Genomic DNA, 20,422 nt, shown 5'->3' with positions numbered 1-20,422 from the left:
AGAGGACATGGATGGAAGCTAGACTTCTCTGAATGTACCTTGTCTTACATTTGATTTGGGAACCATTAAGTTTTTTACATAATTATAAAACGAAATTAAATCTAAAAAGAAAGTAGGGCATCCTCCCCCCAAAAAACTTGGAAATAAACTAAAATAAATGAATATACCCATATATTAAGTTGATGATATAACCACACAAAGAATTATTATTTTAAGTAACATTAAATCAGTGTTTTGCCTAGATATCCCTAGTGAGATTTATCTTAAGAATATTCAGTGATTTTTCGGTTGCTATTAATAAAAATTTGGTATTGCTTTTTTGATACTGTTATAGGTACATGTAGGATAAAGTATATAATAATAATATTATTACAAGTAATATTTAAACACAGAAGGAAGATGATATCAATAAAAATTAAATGAAACCCAGTAATCATAGATTCAAGTCGGAAATATCAGAACTTTGTTATTTCTAAAATAAATGTGTCTTTTTTTTTTTTAGCTCTCTACAGAAAAGGCCTAGTCAGTCTGTGACAACCAGTACGATAAGCAATGAATCCCCAGATTATGTTCCCTAAATCCTGTAATTTTCCACTGGAGTTCTTAGGGAATTAGCCAATTCATGGTTTGGGTAGGAAATGTATATAAGAAGAATCTAGGACCTCTTGTGACGTAAAACAAGAGAACTATCAAAGACTGCTAGAGTCATGAAGGAAGGATGTAGGAGCCACCACTGTGAAGGGCCTTCCAATGCCGAATATGGGACAGTTTGACTATCAAAAAGAATACTATTGGAGTGGATTGAAACATATTAAATTTATTTTTTAAAACGGGAGTTTAAAATGATACTGAAAGAAACCTCATTGTTACCCTTTGAAGGTTGCGAGGACACCAATTCATTCTAGGAAAAAAGGGAAAGAATCAAATGTTTTCTTGCCTTTCATATGTGAATCTCCATATTGATAAAGAGGAAGAGTTCTCTCTAGAGGAAAAAATTCATAAGTAACAAGAGAATTAAAATCACTATTTTGTAACTCCTTGTGAAGTAATGGATCTAGACAGCAGTGAACTGTAAATGATAAAACTAGTGGGTAAAAATTGAATGGAAATTTCATAATGATTGGATTAGGCTATTAATACCTGAACTCGCTGTTCATAAATATCAGCAATCATGTCCCTCTTGAAATGATGAGATAGGAAGTACACTGAACCACCTATAAAGTATTCTTGCCAGAAGCCTTAAACCTGGCCGAGTCAATCCTCTCAATCTAATTGCTGGTTACAGAAAATGTAGGGGATAGAGAAACAACAGTAGGAAGAAACAGCCATCCAAATCGATAATATTGGAATTCTATACAACTGTTGTAGCTTTAATAGAAATAAAAGACATGAAAAAAGGAGAGGAGCAAGGAGAAAGACTGTTATTGATCAGAAGAGACTTAAGAATGATATCATAAATGCAAGCTGAACCTTGTCTGGGTCCTGATTTCTAAAGAGACATTTTCGAGGGAGATTTGGACATGGACTGGGCTATTAAAAGATATTAAGGAATTGTTCATTTTATTAGATAATGTTATGGTGGTTATGTTAAAACAAACATAGTCTCCATATCAGAAGTTTTTATAGATAAAATATGATACTTTGGATTTTTTATATGCTACACTCCCCCCTCCCCAAAAGAAAAGTGATGTGAAATAGACCTGATTCAACAAATTGGAATCATATTGAAAATTCTGAATTTCAGTGGTAGATACCACTGAAAATATTTGTAAATATTTTCAAACATTTACAAATGTAGGAAGAATAAGTATAATGAACCGATGGGAACTTATTCTTCCTACATTTGTAAATGTTTGAAAATTTCCATAATAACATGGATTAATTAACCTTTTAATTAAGCCTTTAATTAAAATCTTTAAGATATACATTTTGAAAACATGTTCAAAGCTATAATACAAAAAAAAATGTAGATTTCTCTACACCCATTTTATTTTTAGTATATTACTGCAGGCCAGTGCACTTTGGGATACCATACAATTCCCCAGAGGTCACTGTTGTGTTTATGGTTTAATATTTTTGAAGGTTTAATATTCCCTCAAACATTAAGGTGGATGCCACTTGGAGAAGGATGGTGGAAATACCAGCCCACATAAGCCTGGGAAAGATCCTATATAAATCAAGGAACCGTGGATTGGGTTTCTAGGTGCAGAGGAGCGACTTGATCACATATGTATTTTGGAAAGATAATACTAGAGTAGGGTGGATTGCTGGGAACAAACTAAAACTGGAGTCAGAGACACCAGGTAGGTGTTTTTTCAGTGGTCTGAGAGAGAGATGCACACTAGTAAAGCACAGGACACAACGCTGAGAGGGAGGGCATCACGAGGCCATTCTCATTGCTCGCCTTTTCTTTTCCCATTTTAAAATTCTTACAGGTAGCCAAGGTGTTATGGTGGTACTACTTCTCCAAATTAGTAGAGTTCCTGGACACCATTTTCTTTGTTTTGCGGAAAAAAACCAGTCAGATTACTTTTCTTCATGTATACCATCATGCCTCTATGTTTAACATCTGGTGGTGTGTTTTGAACTGGATACCTTGTGGACAAAGTAAGTTATTTTGTTAATTTTTCAGTTCCATGTAATGGATCTTGTGAGACCTTTAGTGAATCTCTTGTGTTGAGTACTACATGCAGACCAAGACAGAGGGAAGGGAGGCCACAGCATAGCCTGCTTTGTCACACAGGGAAGCATGTGTTTGCCAATGGCCATTTAGATTATGGTCTTCGACACTGGCAGAATATGAGTATTACCCTCAATTTTAAAAATATTTTCTTCTCCATGCACCAAATATCCAATGGCCAGAAGCACATACTCTAGCTGGAGCAGTTTTACTCTAATAGGGCTTAAGAAATATATATGGCACCTTCCACAATTACCACTTGGCTCTGATATAGATTGAGTCATTTCAACTTTTAGGGCTTGTTTTTCCATTCTGAAAAATTAAAGTCTCATTGCTGACCCACTAGAGTAGTGGCTTTTTTTTTTTTCACTAAGAACCACAATAAGAAATAATATATTTTATATCACAACCCAGTGCACTCATTCATATATATATATTTTGTATGAAACAAAAATTTCATGAGACAATATTTAGTCTGGCTCTGTATAATGCATTGTGGTGTTTTGTTTTTTCTTTAATTCTATTTCACTTTTCCAAAAAGCTGATGACAACTTTCACTGCATTAATTTACTAACAGGTTCATTATGACCTGCAGTTTGAGAAACACTGAGTTAGAGAGACCCACATTTTCTATTTGATATTGTCTTGTACCCAAGAATTTAAAAATATTCTATGAAAAATTAGAACAGGTAAAACTTAAGTCAAAAATTTTGTCCCAGGATGACACTCTTGTAGAGATGATATTTTTTAAAACACCAAGGATATTTGGAATATTTTGGTGACTGTGAAATGCAAATATAAAATACAATGTGAAGAATGAAATTGCTGGAGGTGTAGTGGGCTGAAAGAGATGCTTTTTGCACCTCTCCTAGCCTGACAACCTGGTTTCTTGAGTTTAGTTATTAAGACTATAACAGACTTGTACTGTGATCAATATATAGACCATAATCGACATCAAAAGACAGTTATCAAAATTAAGTATTTTCGTGGTTCTCAACAGGTTCATTACAAATCACTAAGCATCTAAAAGTCTCAAATGATCATTGTGTAAATACAATTCTTATGAATAAAATACTGTGTGACAATTTCTATTCAATCTAGAATATTATAAAAATTATTAGCAGCAACTATCAGTTTTTCTTTAATTGATGGCAATGAAATCTCAGGTGGGTAAAAAAAATCACTAATATTGTGCTACCTGGTACTCTGAAACTATATTTGTGTTTTCATATATATTCTAGTGCCTTAACAAGTTATTCCATCCAGTGTTTCTTAAGGACTTCCTAGATGCATGGCGTTATTCCTTTTATTTCTTATTCACTGATTTGCATTTATTCAGATCTCTAATCCAGTACTGGGAAACCAGACTAGAGAATTTAAACTGATTAATTAACCAGCACATGTACAGTGCCTTTTAATTTATATAATGTTATATTATCTCCTTTAATCCTACCACAACCTTAAGAGGTAATTATTATACCTATTTTCCAGGTGAGAAAATCAAAATTTACAAGGTCAAAGTAACGTATCCAAGGAGCAGAGCTAATAGAGGGGGGTTGTCTAGCTCTGTGGTCTCCGCTGCCACAGGATTGATAGCTCTTAGACCAGCCATCTGTATCCCAAGCTAACACACAGAATAGTACCCAACACAAAGCAAATGCTAATAAGCATTTTACATGTCTTGGTTGATTTAATCCTCACAACAGTGAGTTCCTTATTTCCAACAAATACTCTGTCTCTCACATCCTACCTCTTGCAACTACTATCTGTTCAAACCTTAGTTGACCCAACAGAACTTAGTCCTTTCTCCTTGGTGTTCTGAAACAGCATTCACTCAATGTTGATGGCAGTTATAGGAAGATTTCACAAAGATGATGGCAGGGGATAGAGGGCATGCTTTAGCACAGCTTAGCACAGCAAATATCCTAATTGGATTTTAGATATTCCTTGTTCTAAAAGTCCATGAGATGCCCCAGCTACTGGGAAGGTCTCACCAGCCAGTCTCTCCCCAGTCCCAGTCTTTTCTCATCCTCCCCAGCATCTCCTGGTTCCTAGATTTCTTTCAAGTAGATTTCATTTACTTAATTATGAAAAGCAACATTTTTCCTTGACTCTTGAGCATCTTCTTCAGCCATGTACTGAAGGCTCTCTTTGTATAATCAAAATGGCTCATCAAAGGTTTAGCTAAAACAAAGACACTTCTCTCTCAAAGAAATTCTGCCATCAGCTTTAAGCTAACATTTCTTTTTCTTCCCAATTAGCTAATAGTAATGGGTTAAAGGTACACTAAAACCTTTGCACATCAGGAATTACCTTTTTGGTTGGCGAGCTAAAACACTATCCCAGTTTCTATTTAGGCAGCTTTTGCTGAATCCTGGAGTAATGTCGCAATAAACAAGGTGAGTTTATCAGTGTGAATTGTTAGTGACATATTTGTTATTTGTCTTTATGATACGCAGGAAGGATCTCACTGGACAAAGAATGAACAGTCTTACTTTCTAGAAGAGCGTAAATTTTCATATGGTACTTTTGTAGGTTTCTTTGGACCCACTCTGAACAGTTTTATCCACATTCTTATGTACTCCTACTATGGACTGTCTGTGTTTCCATCGATGCACAGGTATCTTTGGTGGAAGAAATACCTCACACAGGCGCAACTGGTATGTTCTCCCTCCTTTCAGCTCCTCTTCATGTGAAGCTTATAAATATTTTCATGGATCGGGGAAAGGAAATAGGGAGTCTCAGTCTTCTTAGAAGTCAGAGGCTTTTCCATGTGTGATGAGGCTGCCTGTTTTTCTCTAAAAATGGCCTTTTAAGAATGAAACCTTATTTATTAAAATGTCCTTTCTGTGTACAATTAGCTTATTCCTTGCTTTGAATATAGATGAATACTTTTAAAACTAATGTTCATGTTATTTTTATCTTTCATTTCAACTGCTTTCCCATGAGAGTTAATGAGCATTATAATTATGTAATTTTAAATAAAATTTCTGGATAGGATAGTGAGCTGCTTTAGTGTTTTCTTGTTTTATTACTGCAAATTTTGGGGAGTAAGAATAGTTGATTTCTAAATGTATGAAACTTCACAGTGGTTTTTATATGGCTCGGCTTGGTTCACTCCACATGATGCCCTTTCTGCCACCCTTCCAGGTGCAGTTCGTGCTCACCATCACCCACACCATGAGTGCTGTCGTGAAACCATGTGGCTTCCCTTTCGGGTGCCTCATCTTCCAATCTTCTTACATGCTTACACTAGTCATCCTGTTCTTAAATTTTTATTTCCAGGTAGGTTCAATGTAAATATTCAGTGGCAAAACATAATAGACTGTGCACTATGTTTAATTTTACCCATTAAATATTATAGTAGCTCATGCTTGTTGATAAATTCTAATGACGGTGAAGCACAAAGTAAAAAGTGAAACTTGGATTCCTAATTCCTCTCACCACGGAGGAGGCCCTCTTCGAAGGATAACCAGTTAGTGGTCTAGTGGGCATTCTATTAAACATTTTTCAATGGATGCGTTTTGATAAAGTTTTATCAAAGTTATTATGCATTTGTATCATATACTTGCACCATGCTATCCGAGTCTGAAGTCTAAAAGTTAAACACTGTGTATAGTAAGACAGATCCAGGAAATATATAGGGAGAAAAACATAGGCTAAATTGAATATTAAAAAATTGTTTCCATATCAGCTACTGCGATGTTGTAGACTGTTTAATGAAGGGAAAAATAATTGTTTTAAGGCAAACCAATGTGGAAAGGTCACACTGACTTTTTCTTGAGTGTCATTTTCTTTTTAATTAACGATTTAAATAGAAGAGAACTTCAAAATGCAATTTCAAAGCAACTCTATTGTATAAGAACTGATGAAAGCAGTAAGAGCACAGGCCTCAGGTGGTTGTAGATTTAAAATTACACTTCTTTGTGGGCTGGAGAAATAAAGCTTCACGAAAAAAATGAGAACATTTTTATTCAAAACAGTACTTCTGAAGTTGTATTCAATTGTATTTTCTTCTTCAGACAAACAACAAGTGCTTTCTGAATTTTTAGTTTGCATTTGCTGAAAGTCAACCCATAGTGGTTTTAAACAAAGTACAACTGTGGGAACTGAACTTTTGACAGCTTTTCAGCACTTGTGTTTCGAAATTGGACTAGCTAGGTTTTGTCTTTCATAAGAGATAAGAGTTTCCTTTCAAAATTTCTAAAGAAATAACCATTGATAGAACCAAAGCCACAAAAAGAAGGAAAAAGCTGAATGTTAAAGGGAAAGCGAAGGGAGTCATTTTGGTATCAAAACTTGAAGGGAAGCCGATAGCCCAGCAGGGGTCGGCAATGGCACTCAAAGCTTTAACCCTACATGCTCCTTCAGTTGAATCTTAGTCTTTTAGAGTATGTTCTTTTAAACTTAACCCTTAATACCACTGCTTTGAAAAAAAAAAAAAAAAAACGGTAAAAATGAGGTGAGAGCATGTATTTTGTCAGAATAGCAAAGATATGCCAAAACCCAAATCAAGCCAAAATCCCAGGTACCAGTACTTTTTTTCACTTGAACTGTATTTTTTAAAAATTGTCCTTAAATAAGTCATGGAGATATAATGTACAGCATGGTGACTATAGTTAATAATACTGTATTGCATATATTGCTAAGAGAGTAGATCTTAAAAGTTCTCATCACAAGAAAAAAGTCTAACTGTATGTGGTGATGGATGTTAACTAGACTTTTTGTGGTGATAATTTCACAATATATACAAGTAGTAACTCGTTATGTTGTACATCTGAAACGAATATGTATGTCAGTTATACCTGAACTGAAAAAAAAAAAAAAAACTCGAAAGATATATCCTTTCCAAGTAAGCAACTAATGCAGAATAAATTGAATGCTAATCCCATAATATATAATAAATACTATCCTAATGTAGATAAGGTGAAAGAAACAATCTTTTATGGGAATTCATGCATACATCCTGTTTTTACCCTATTTTTATTTTTAACCCGAAGCTTAAAAATTGTCTTATTAAAAACAAGAATACTTATTAAAAAGTCCAGTACCCAAGAAAATCATGCACTGTTTTAGACTGTATGCTACATTAGAGACAAGGTCTTATTAAAGAATCCTTTTTTCTTTTTCTCTTCAAAATATACACATCCACAGACATACCGAAAAAAGCCAATGAAGAAAGAGATGGAAGAGTTACCAGCAGGGAAAGAAGTTAAGAATGGTTTTTCCAAAGCCTACTTCACAGCAGCTAACGGAGTAATAAACAAGAAAGCACAATAAACAGCGAATAACAGACTAAGCATATATAATAGCCTAACAGATTCGCTTGTTTTAAAGCAAAGACTGAATTGAAAGTTATATATGTTTTAGCATAAATTAATTTCTTTTGAGTTTATAAATCATTTGTATTAATATCTTGCTATTAGGTTAATTGGTTAACTGAATGCTTCTGTCAGCACTGAGGTGAGGCTGAACTCTGTAGACCTCAGAAGTGGCGCAACTTCTCTCTCCTTCCCCCGATCCCCCAGACTTAACCCCTCACTAGAGACTGTCTTTATAATGCCTTATACACATCAAAGCCAGGAAACATGGAGCATTGTTTTTCACAGCAAATCTTCAAATAAAAGTTGAGTTTTGTTCATATTAAAATGTTTAAAAGAAAATGTTATCTTCTAAATACAGGGTATGTTCTAATCTATATTAAGCAATAATTGTCAGTACATAAAGTAATTAGTCCCTTTGTTCCTTTAGGAATCCACCCCAGAAAAATATTAAAATGGGATCATAAATGAAAAATCTAGCAAAACTTTTCTCTCTTAACTAGAGCCTAATTTCCACAGCCACTCCTAATTCTCAACTTAGTGATATGGTAATGAGACTTGTATTTTTTTTTTTTATTTTGAAGATTAGTTTTTCTAAGAAGGGAAAAAAAAATTTTCTGCCAAACCCTTATAGCTCAGGGGCTTTGAATAGGAGTTTTTTTTCTCAGTTTTAGTTTGGTTTCCTTAATTATTCATGTCTACCTCTCATGTTAAGTTGACCTAGGTATAGCCACACACAACGCTCAATATTTAAAGCAGGATCTAAACCTGGCTGCCCGTTTCTTTCTGAACAAGGCCTCAAGTCCAGTCTGCCTTTATCTTTAGAATGATATGCCACTGGAACATTTATAAATCAGAATTAACAACGCAATAGGTGCAAAATAGACATTGAATTTGTCAACTATTTCTTGTGAGCCTGGTTGTGAATATTATTCCCAAATACCTGCTATCACTTTTTGCAGGTTAAGTTTGTGAAAACAGGAAGAAAAACTCAGAAGACTATGAAAGATTTCAGTACTGAGCCATGAGCTGGTAGTAAGCCACACTGAAAGTGTGCGAATTGGCAAACCAAGCACATCCTTTCCCTGCTCAGGTAATGCAATGTTACGGAGAATCAAGCAAAAAAGCAGAGGAAGGCATTAATAAATATTTCCTTCCTAAGTGTGGGATGGTTACTGTTACTATTACATTGCACTGAGAATGGAAACAATACTTTCTGAAGATGTGATGATGACTTATACCCTATAAAAGCATTTACACCCTACCCCTTCTTTTAAAATAAGTTTTTAGGTCATAATGTTGACATCAAAGGCTTAAGAGCCAGAAGGGCATTGTCAACATTGTCCCAACACATTCCAGTCTGTTTGGGAGTGCCTCCCTGTCCTTTTGCTCCCCCCACCACCACAGTTCTAATTTTTAAATTATTTTTCCTGTTTTTTTTTTTTAATAAACACTGACTTTTGTACTGACATTTTACACTGACATTGTACGGACTTTTCTAACTTGTCTTTCATGTAAACTACCCACTCAGGAATCTGGCCCACTTTTTTTTAATTGTCTGATCTTAGACTAATCTTAATAGTGAAAGTGTTGTGCCCTGTAACATCTCCTTCTCTACTAGTTGATCCATTTCTATTGAACAGACATCTCTGTCTGATGCCCATTTATTTTTGGATTTATTTTTCTAAATAGTTTTCTGAAAGTGACTTGCTCTAGGGTCCTTAATCCCCACTTCCATGACATTATAACTGTATTATTATAAGCATTGTTCTCTCCCAGAACCTTATGTTAAAACAAGGGCTAACTATGACTGTTATTGCTCCTCTATGATAAACACAAGTTGGACTAAGGAGAAAGCCTTTGGAGCAATTGGACTCTAGTTCAGTTTCAGGTCTCAAACATGGGCTAAAATCTGTTCTCAAAGTACATTTCAGGTAAAAATGAGACTCTGAAGACAGATATTCATTGTATTCCACTTATTTGTCACTGAGACCCTTAAGTCTCGTTGCTCAGCATCAGACCTGCCATTCTGGGTGCTTTCGTGGGCTTCATATCTGCAGAGAAGGGAGGGTATCCTTCATTCAACAGAATGACAAAGCCAAGGAGCTCTAAGGATTGGGCAGCTTGACCTCAGATCAAAGAGGAAAACTTGGGTAGTTTACACTTCAAGCTCAATTTAAAAGTTTCAGGATGCTTATTTCCAATTGGTCTTTAATTCTAGAGAAGCTTAATAAAACACTTAGAGCCTTATAGCATTCAAGGGCCAGTAAAAATACACAGAGCTATAAATCTTACCCACTAATATTGAATCAGGTAAATATTTTAACCTGTCATTAAGTGTTACAACTTTAAAAAAAGAAATGTCTACCTTTAATGTTATTTTCCTAAAACAAAATTATAAAAATATCTATAATCTGTTAAAGAAAAAAAATGGAAAGTTTTATTCCTAAATTTCCTCTTACTCATAAGAATGAAAACATTTAAATGTATACCTTAAGCATAGCTGTTAATAATTCTATTTTTTTAATTAAAATAGAACATTTACTTAATGGAATTAAACATAAGAGAAATTTTCAACCTTTCAAAATTATATATTGAACTATTTAAGCATATTGGGGGATAAAGTCCCCCATGAGAAAGGTATTTCTTATTTTTAAGGTGAAATGGCATATACTTGATGGGCAGAACAGCACTTTGTGTGTAAGAGACCATTCTGGTTCTTTCTAATATTTCCATATTGTTTTAAGATGTTTCTGGGGCTTATTTGGAATATAAGGATATCACCTTTTTGGTTTTCCTTTGAAAGTACTTATTTATATCTTGAGAACATAGTATCATGATTGGGGTGGCCAGGGAGGCAGGAGAAGCCATTTTTCTTTTGTAGATAAATAAAAAGCATTCTGTATGATTGTTGTATAATAAATTGATTTTTACACTAAAGTAAAGCATTTGTGATTTTTCTTATCTGGTTCAAAGAAATTAAAATGTATGTCTGCATGGAATTCTAAATGACCTATTCCTTGAGAATCTTTTTTACAATAAAGTGATATTTTAGCAATTGATTTCAGATGTTTAATTCTTCCTTGATTTCAACAAGCAATGAGCTTTTAGGCAACATTATTACTTTTATATAGTATTCATATACCAAGTTAAATTATTTCATAAAGTGGTCGTTCACAAAAAAAATTTAAGACCAATTAGATAAGCAGTGGATATTAAGGTTATAACAAACAAACTGCCATATAGATAAACTGGGTGGAGCACTGGATTGATTGGGGAGACATATTAGGCACAAACAACTCTGTGTAGTGCTCTGAAACCCTTTGCAGACAGACAGACGAGAGGCTACTGCAGATCAGGAGTGGGTCTGTGAGCTGAGAGTTGACCATGGCGAAGCCTGGGAGACAAGTTGGGGTCGTGGGGCCGGATCACAGACTGGTGTTGTTCAATGTAAAGAGTGGAGTTTTGAATGCAGTGTTAAGGAGAATAAGACACAGGTCCAAAAGAAAGCTATAGAAGATGTGCTCAAAGTCTGCTTATGAAGTTGCTTAAATTCCTGGATAGTAACGGAGACAGGGCAGGGTACATTAAGGAAGGACAGGAGGGGAGCAGAGAATGGAAGAGGAAGAAAACTAAATGGGAGGTGGCACTGAAGGGGGAAAACTTCATTTTAATTATCTGAATGGGGGCTAGAGTTTGGGAGGGGAAGAGTAGACATTTTAAAGAGCTGCTTCTTAACCTGCAGGGATTTCATTATTTTAAACAGTGAGCAGAACCAAATCATTAAAACTTTGTGCTTAAAGATAAACCCTATGTCTCTGGTAAGGCCTAATAACTGTTGCTGCAAATTAAAAGCTGCTTATACATGATAAATGTTCACTTAAATAAGTTTCTTAGTTTTTTCATATAAAGAAAAATTCAGTGTGTGTTTTTATTATGGCAGGCTTTCTTCAAATCAAATTACATTCACATATTTAAGGAGGATTTCCACTCCAGGGCACATAAAGAAGTAATCACTCTTACAAGACTAACTACAGTCACCTAAAATATCCCTTGACCTTCAGTAAAACATGACTTTCGGTCATGGGTGGGGAGTAAAAGCTTTTGATTTGTAGGTCATTTTTCTGTCTTAAGAAACTGCACTGAGGGAACACAGATATGACACCAAGAGGACAAGTTTATCTAGCATGCTTACCCTCATTGAGCAATTTGTAAATGCAGTCATTATGGATCTTAGGAGCAACACACTGGGAACCCATTATGACAGTGTCTGAGGCCAAATCACGTTTACACCCAGGCAGAGCCCAGCCATGCTCAGTGCCCTCCAAGCTCTTGGCACATGGCTTTGTGTTTGTGTACCAGTCTGTAACCTTGAGATGGGGCCTCTTACATTTGTCACAGTTATCATTTAGCCTATTAACCTAACTGACCCCTAAAAGCATTTGAATCTGTGATTCCTGAATATTGAACAACAAAAGGAAAAATACTGTCATTTTGCCCAGGCTGATATCATACAGTAAGAGGGAAATGAACTTAGCATTCCTGTTGGTTGTGACCCTAGTAACAAATATCAGAAGTTGCAAATTTCTCTGAAAGACTTAAGTACTACCTAACACACTTTGTGCAGAAAGAACTAGCCTTTATTTTTTTAATGCTAGTTTAGTTTTATGAGCTTTGACAAACTCTAGAAATAATAATGTTCAATTGATAAATTCATCAACTCTAACTTGCCCGGTGCTGTGTATTACACTAGAGAGCAGAAGTGACCCAGAAGTATCTTCCCTTAGAATTCATAGTCTGGTAAAGTAGATGGTGAAACATTTAGTTATAAAATAACAGAAAAACTGAAAATGGCTTACCAAGAAAACTTTCTTAAAGGAGGCAATGCCTAAGCTTAGTTTTTTGATGGGTGAAAAATTCTCCAAATAGACAAGGCCAGAACTTTGTTCAAGGAAATTTAAGAGGTAAACACCTACATCATTCATGGGAGTCACCATTCATTCCTTCAGCAAGTATTTCTTGAGTGCCTCCCATGGGCCTGGCATTGCCAGAGTTTAGAATAAAATAGTGAAGAAAACAGACAAGGTCTCTGCTCTTAAGGAGCCAGTGTCTAGTGGACACTACCTAGTGGGGAAACAGGAAGTCATCATACTGTAAGAATGTGCTATTTATGTTATCTGTTAAACGTGTCAGGATTCACTGACACATCATTTACATGGCTTAGAGACATCCTGTATTATCCAGAGTTCTCTAGAAAAAAACAATAAGATATATCTATAACTCAATAGGTTGGTAGATGATGATGATGATGATGATGATGATGATGATGATGACAGATAGATAGATAGATAGATAGATAGATAGATAGATAGACAGACAGACAGACAGACAGACAGACAGACAGACAGATATGGAGCGAGACAGATATACTTTAAGCAATTTGCTCACACAGCTGTGAGGGCTGGCAAGTGTGAAATCTATAGGGAATGCTGAATGTGAATGCTGAGACCACTAAGTTATTTCTGATTCAGCTCATAACACTACTATTTCTGGCTTGAGAAAAATGGCAAGGACAGTTGAAATGACATTAAGTATGAATAATTATCCTTTTGGGGTATATTTTAAGTTTTTTCTACTTGTCGTAACAAAAATATGAGAACTTTTAGGAGATATCCACATATATCCATAAAGGGATCTGACCTTACACAGTTGTGGGAGTAATTAAGCAGCCTCCATAAGGCTGTTGTTACCGTGCCTAATGTTGAAGTCCACAGGGCAGGCAGTTGGGAAGGGAGGATGGTTGTAGAGTAGGGGAGAGCAAGAGCAAAGAAGAACCCACAGCATGAGCTAGAGTCCACAAAGACAGACTGAGACCCATCAGCCTCTGACCTTGGTGATGAGAGTGTCCTACATAAGCTAAGGTCTGTATTACAGAGATACACACATATAGTGTCTGTGTCCCAGAGCTACACATACACATGGCCGAATGAAAAAACAAAGGCAAGCTCGTAACTTAACTGAGTTCCCAATAAAAAAAGCTTTGGCCAATAGTGACCAGTCTTCTGGAATCCAGACAGCATCTGTTTCTCCATTATCTGCTCAGTAATAATGACTATATTATAAGCAGAAGAATCAAACTATTAAATGACCAGAAAATTAAAAGCCTGGCCAAGAACATCTAGGCCTTTCACTCAGCAAATCTCAGTTCATCTGGAAACAAGTTTTCCAGCTATCCTTGACCTAATGCAAAGCTCGAAGTCCACAGGGAAGGCAGTTTTTTTCACCTTGGAAATTTACTGCTTTACTTACATATACTAATTTTCTAAAAAGCATAAATATTCTGGACTCATTGGCACTTATTGCCCATATATTTTCACCACCCTGACCCCCCACTCACCCACTTTCCTATCATACAAACATCATGCTTCATTTCATAGGCTCCTGGGAGAAGTCTAAGCTACACTGGCTTAGAGACATCCTGTATTATCCAGGGTTCTTTAGAAAAAAACAGAATAAGATATATCTATATCTCAATAGGTTGGTAGATGATGATAGATAGATAGATAAATAGGTAAATAGATAGATGATGGATAGACGGATAGATGGATGGATGATAGATACAGAGCGAGACATATATTTTAAGCAATTTGCTCACACAGTTGTGGGGCTGGCAAGTGTGAAATCTATAGGGAATGCTAGCAGGCTGGAAAGTCAGGTAAGAGTTGATAGTGCAGCCTTGAGTCTGAAATCTGCAGGGTGGGCCAATAGGCTGGAAACTAAGGCAGGGTTTCTATGTTGTCATCTTGAGGCAGGATTGCTTCTTCTTCGGGCAATCTCAGTCTTTTCTCTTAAGGCTTTCAGCTGACTGGATGAGGCCCACCCACATTATGGAGAGTAATCTGCTTTACTCGAAGTCTACTGACTTAAATATTAATCACATCTACAAAATATTTCACAAAACATCTAGACTAGTGTTGGACTAAACAACTTGGCACCATAGCCAAGCCAAGCTGACACTTAAAATTACTATCACGTGTTCCCTTGACCAAGACCCACGGTAGGAATTATTCCTACTTTTCTTGACTTCATTGCCACATAAAACGATTAATAGCCTCATTCTCAAAATTCTCTTGTCCTTTGGCTTCTGAGACCCTGAAGGAGCCCAGAGGTTCTCCTGCTTCTGTCTCCTCCCGCAATTGCAAATTAGGTCATCTTCCATTTCTCCTAAGGCACAAAGATGACCAAGGCTTGAGAATACAGGGAGCAGGCTAGGCCACAGGCCTGTAAACCAACCATGACCACTTCCCGAGCTAAGTGCGATCTCAGAGATGAATACAGTCACTGAGCAAGCCAAAAGGAAAGCTGGTCAACTGTGACTTGGGTTGGGAGGTGGGGAAGACCTTATATTAAGAAAATAGAAGCAGAGCCGGGCCTGGAAGCACAGTTAGGGGCTCACTAGGGGAAGAATTGGGTGAAGTGGGCTTCCAGCAGAAGAAACAAAGTTAGGGAGCAGCACGACACAGCTGTCATAGCACATTCCAGAAACTTCTATTAGTAAAGAGGAGGCTTCAGGATAGGGTGATGGGTAGAAGGCTGCAAATGTACAGCTTTGAGTGCCAGGCTAACAGGGAACCATTATGGTATTCAGTGGGGGAACAATGGATTGGATGGGTGTTGTGGACAGAAACTCTGCAGTTACTGGGGAAAGGAGAACTAGGAGAAGCTGGACAGAAGCACAGTTGTGGCATTTCCTGCACAAGTTGGGGGAAATCTACGCTAGATCACATAGGAGACTTCACTGGGAGATGCCACAAAATTTTGAAAGGGTAAGAGTCAAAGTTAAGATTCTGAACTTAGAGACAGGAGTGGATGGGGATGCCATGAGCTCAGCAGGGGAGGGTCTGGACTGAGACAGGGCAGGGGCAGCAGAGGATGAGAGTTAGTTGTGGACACATTCAGTCTGAAGCACCTACACAATTCCCAGTCTGGATGAGAGTTAGTTGTGGACACGTTCAGTCTGAAGCACGTGCACCTACCCACTAGACAAGCTGGTGCTTGTCTAGTGGGTAGGTGCAAATGCGCTGAGGCCCAGGAAGCCATTTGCACCTGAGAAAAGACAAAGAGACAAGAAAACCAGCACTTTCCAGAGAATTAATCAGAATTTGAGGCTGAAGAAGTAGCCAGAGAAAGAAGAGAAAGTAGTGTCCCTGAATATTTAAACAGAATCAAATGCTACAGGAAGGTCAGGTGGGCAACTACTGACAAAAAGGCATTAGGTTTGGTCAAGGGGAGGCAGTTAGCGAATTGCAGGGGGTTTCGGAGTGAATGAGAAGTCAGAAAAACAAAATCAAACAAGCCACATGAAAATAATGTCTAAGAACTGGGGATATGAAGGAATGGTTACAGTAGTTGCTAAAAGAGAACTAAGGTGAGTGAGCAAGCAGGAAAGAGAATGAATGTGTTTGTGGTATGCACAGTTGAAGGGAAAGTCTGAATGAATCTGCAGGTTGAGGCTGAGGATCTGGTAGCCAGCCTCCCACTCCCCACAATAGGGCAACAGAGGAAGTGAGGCCTTGGGTCCCTTTGTTTCCACAGGAAAGATAGTCAGAATATACTTCAGTACTGAATCACCATATTGTCATCTATGGCCCCAAACAAATCTCATACTGAAAGCATCCCACCGGGGCCCTGAACCTTGGAGAGAATCAGCCTGACTCTTCTTGTCACAGGAAGGGTAGGGAAGGAGTCAAGGGGCTAGGAAGGAGGGAAGAAAATGAGAGTTGTTCATGCTGCTGGACTGTGTTTAAAGTGCAAAAGCCAGGAGATAATCTGCTGTGGAAGGATCGTGAAGATGGAAGTAAACAAAGGGAAGGGCTGCTGTGGAAGATGGAAGGTTAGAGCACAGAAGGATACTGGAAATGACAAAGGAGGCTGAGGCCACAGACTGGTTGGGTGCGGGACTGTTCCCAATAGGAGTGAGTCAGAAAGCGGGTGAGCATGATCCACAGCTGTCATGGGCCCAGAGCATAGGACAAAGTCAGTGGGGTTGGGTGAGGAGCTGCTGCTGTCCTTGCTCCCCTGCTGGCTGAACATCATCAGCTCAAAGCACCTACAGTCCAGCCTCCCTCCATGTGTCCACAAGAGTACATCCATCCCTGTGTCCTGCCACCCACCTCACTCGTCTCACACGCAACCTGGCACAGCGCTTGTCAGCTGTTTTCCACACTTCTTGTTCATTCCCAGGACCTTTGTTCCAGTGGAGGCCTTAACTACAGTTAAAATCTCCTGGTAAAATGAATTCAGTCTTCATGCTTCATATCGATCTTTCTAAACCACTGTGTTCATTGTACCATTCTCTATTAAGTGTGCAGTGGCTCTTTCTCACTTACAGAATAAAGTCTTTCTTATCAAGCCAGTTAAAGCACTTCGGTTTGAGCCTAAACAAATTTAATTTCCACTAACACTCCATTATGGCCTCAAACAAATTCTGCATTTTTCTGCCTCTGTTCCATTGTTCATGTTAATCCCTCTTCACTAACCAGAAGAAAACCCACCCCCAACCTTCAAGATCTATTTCAAAGGGGACCTCTCCTCCAAGAAGCCATACCTGATCACCTCAACAAAAATGGCCTCTTCCTCCTCACAACTCTGATAGTGTTCAGTTTACACTTCATTTATGGCGCTTATCACATACAGTCTTGAGATTTTCAGTTACCTGGGTGTCTTTAGACTAAGCTCGTTAACAACCAAGATCACATCCAACATCTACCATATGAGCTACCTCAAGGCTTCGCAGGAAACAGTTCTGAAATATATGTTCATTAGTTACCAGAAGTCATACATATTCTTTAGATGTCCTTCCATGAAGACAGTTGATGTAATGACACTGAAATCCATAAAACTTCAGGTCACCAGCGACTGTGAGCCCTAAACTGAATGTGCCTAAATAAAATAAGGTTAATTAGATCCTCTGGACTTAAAATATAAGTGTTTTTATATTCTACAAAGTTTACAGTATACTACTATATAGCTCATTTAAAAATTCTAAAGAAAAAAATGACAAATTGGGGTTATAAACATTTGTTTTGGCAGATTAAACTACAAATAACCTCTATTACATAAGTAAGTTATACTATATAATGAATAAACTGTTTTCAGTCTACAGTCGTTGACTTTATTTATCCAAATCATAAACAAAATTACTTTGTAGATGGCCTTAAATTACATAGGTTTCATTTTCCTAAAATAAATTCAAACACTCAACTGTATATGCAACTTCATGTGCTCAGAAGTTATTAGAGCATTCAGTAATAATCACATGATGAATATTTCTCCTCTGCTAAATCTGGCAATTTTGTTAAAGTGCTGGAGAAACTAGAATATTTGTAGATTAAATGAAAAAACTATTTCAAAATACTTCATTTTCATCTGAGATATTTTCATCACATTCAAATTAAATTCTCCTTCAAAGAATATACTAAATAGTATGTATACAGATGCTGCTAAAATAACATACAGTCTTGAGATTTTCAGTTACCTGGGTGTCTTTAGACTAAGCTCGTTAACAACCAAGATCACATCCAACATCTACCATATGAGCTACCTCAAGGCTTCGCAGGAAACAGTTCTGAAATATATGTTCATTAGTTACCAGAAGTCATACATATTCTTTAGATGTCCTTCCATGAAGACAGTTGATGTAATGACACTGAAATCCATAAAACTTGACATTCTCAAGTAAAAATCAATTTTACTTTTAAAATCATGTGTTAAAAAAGCCACAACACTCCACGTTGTTAAACATCCTGAACTTCCTTTTTTTCTTGCCAAATTTTAATACAAAAGGTTAACTTTTGTGAACAAATGGACAATAACACAATTGCAAACCACCAACAAATTCTATTCTATTCTAGTCGATTCGATTCTATTCGATTCTAACTCAGGAGTTCTCAGGGATTCTGTTTGGCGTGGAGTAAAATGAATGAGCTCAGGGTACCAAAGCACCACTTGTGTGGAAGAGTCACCTTTTTCTTCTTCAGGCATCTCAGACTGGTGGAAACGGAAAAAGAGAAAAGAGGGTTATTCAAGCTTGAACTATCCCCCACTCTCAAAAATCAGTGAGCTAATATGAATGTCACTCCTTTTTATCAGTTACAGCCCTAACTCAGATTTTCGGTGAAGTTGCATCTTACATGGCCACTGGAAGCTAAAGTCAGTGTACCTGTGAAAACTGGCTAAAGTCAAAATCACCCTCAAAAATCTCTTAAATATGCTATCTCTCAAAAGTCTATAACATAGCAAGTTATTTTTTCCTCCAATGTTCAAGAAAAGATAGCTATTTCTTGAGTGGAATACCAGGTGAAGTGGCTGGGCTGACTTTTGGAGCAACGCAGTGTGAAAAATGCACGTTGTCAATAACCAGATTGCTATTCAGCCCGATTCAATGTTCATAAAATAAGAAGTAGGTAGGAGCTGTTATCAATGAGGGACCAGATTTTCCTATCCTAATGCAAACATTAGGGTGTATTCTCATTGAGAATGGCGGACAATCATATGTGTGACTTAAGTTATTTCTCCATTTTTTTTCTGTGCTCAGTACCTGTAATTTATTTCAGGTATGACACAGTACTAGTAACCTACCCGACATCTAATCTCTCTTTCTTCCTTATTTACAGTTTTGGGAAGGCAGTAACACGTTCTGTTAAATTCTCACCTCCCCAGATTCCCTTTCAACGAGAGAGGATCATGTGACCCACTTCAGGCCAGTAAAATAGAGACAAATATCTATCCACTGAGCTTCCATGATAACTGTTTCCCTAACTGAGAAAAAAAAAAGGTGGGAGGGGAAGATCCTGCTGATACATCTTTTACCTTTCACACATCCTTTCTTTCTGTTGGGATAATACTTAAAGGTAGAGCAGATTAAACTACAAATAACCTCTATTACATAACCAAGTTATACTATATAATGAATAAACTATTTTCAGTCTACAGTCATTGACTTTATTTATCCAAATCATGAACAAAATTACAAATAAAAAGAGGTAGAGCAGCGGTAGGTGACAATAAAGCCCAAAGCCCCAGGAAGAATGGCAGTGCAGGGAGCTAAAAAAAAAATCTGGGTCTCTAATGACTGCTGAAAGCTACTGTACACCAGCCCTGGATGACCTCCCCCTGGGCTGCTGCTGCTTACTGGGGGATGGATAAAATCCCTCTTTGGTTTAGCTGCTGGAATCTGATTTCTGTTACATGTGACCAACTGTAACACGTATGGTTAATTCACATTTGATCCAATTCTCCAGTAGGGCTGGGAATTAGTTTAATATTCTTAGCCCAGATTAGCCTTTTTTCCACAGCCTCTTTCAGTACTATTTTGATTTGAAGAGTTGTTGTTTCTCCAAAAGAAAATGGTATTTTTTTC

At 37.1% G+C, this 20,422-nt stretch overlaps 2 protein-coding genes across 2 annotated transcripts in view; one reads left to right on the top strand and one right to left on the bottom strand.

Moving 5' to 3' along the window:
• ELOVL2 (ELOVL fatty acid elongase 2) overlaps positions 1–7,984 on the top strand; it is an 80,268-nt gene extending 72,284 nt beyond the window's left edge. Inside the window, exons 5-8 of the mRNA XM_011373238.2 lie at positions 2,436–2,607; positions 5,216–5,340; positions 5,831–5,965; positions 7,835–7,984. Coding sequence (XP_011371540.2) covers positions 2,436–2,607; positions 5,216–5,340; positions 5,831–5,965; positions 7,835–7,960 — 558 coding nt within the window. The 3' untranslated portion in view covers positions 7,961–7,984. The remainder of the gene's footprint in view (positions 1–2,435; positions 2,608–5,215; positions 5,341–5,830; positions 5,966–7,834) is intronic.
• Positions 7,985–16,040: 8,056 nt separating this feature from the next.
• The window catches only part of SYCP2L (synaptonemal complex protein 2 like), an 81,813-nt gene continuing 77,431 nt past the window's right edge, over positions 16,041–20,422 (bottom strand). Inside the window, exon 31 of the mRNA XM_023538408.1 lies at positions 16,041–16,107. Coding sequence (XP_023394176.1) covers positions 16,041–16,107 — 67 coding nt within the window. The remainder of the gene's footprint in view (positions 16,108–20,422) is intronic.

The sequence above is a fragment of the Pteropus vampyrus genome, unplaced genomic scaffold (assembly GCF_000151845.1).
Source record: "Pteropus vampyrus isolate Shadow unplaced genomic scaffold, Pvam_2.0 Scaffold221, whole genome shotgun sequence".
Taxonomy (NCBI): Eukaryota; Metazoa; Chordata; class Mammalia; order Chiroptera; family Pteropodidae; genus Pteropus; species Pteropus vampyrus.
This window is presented reverse-complemented; position numbering and strand designations above follow the sequence as displayed.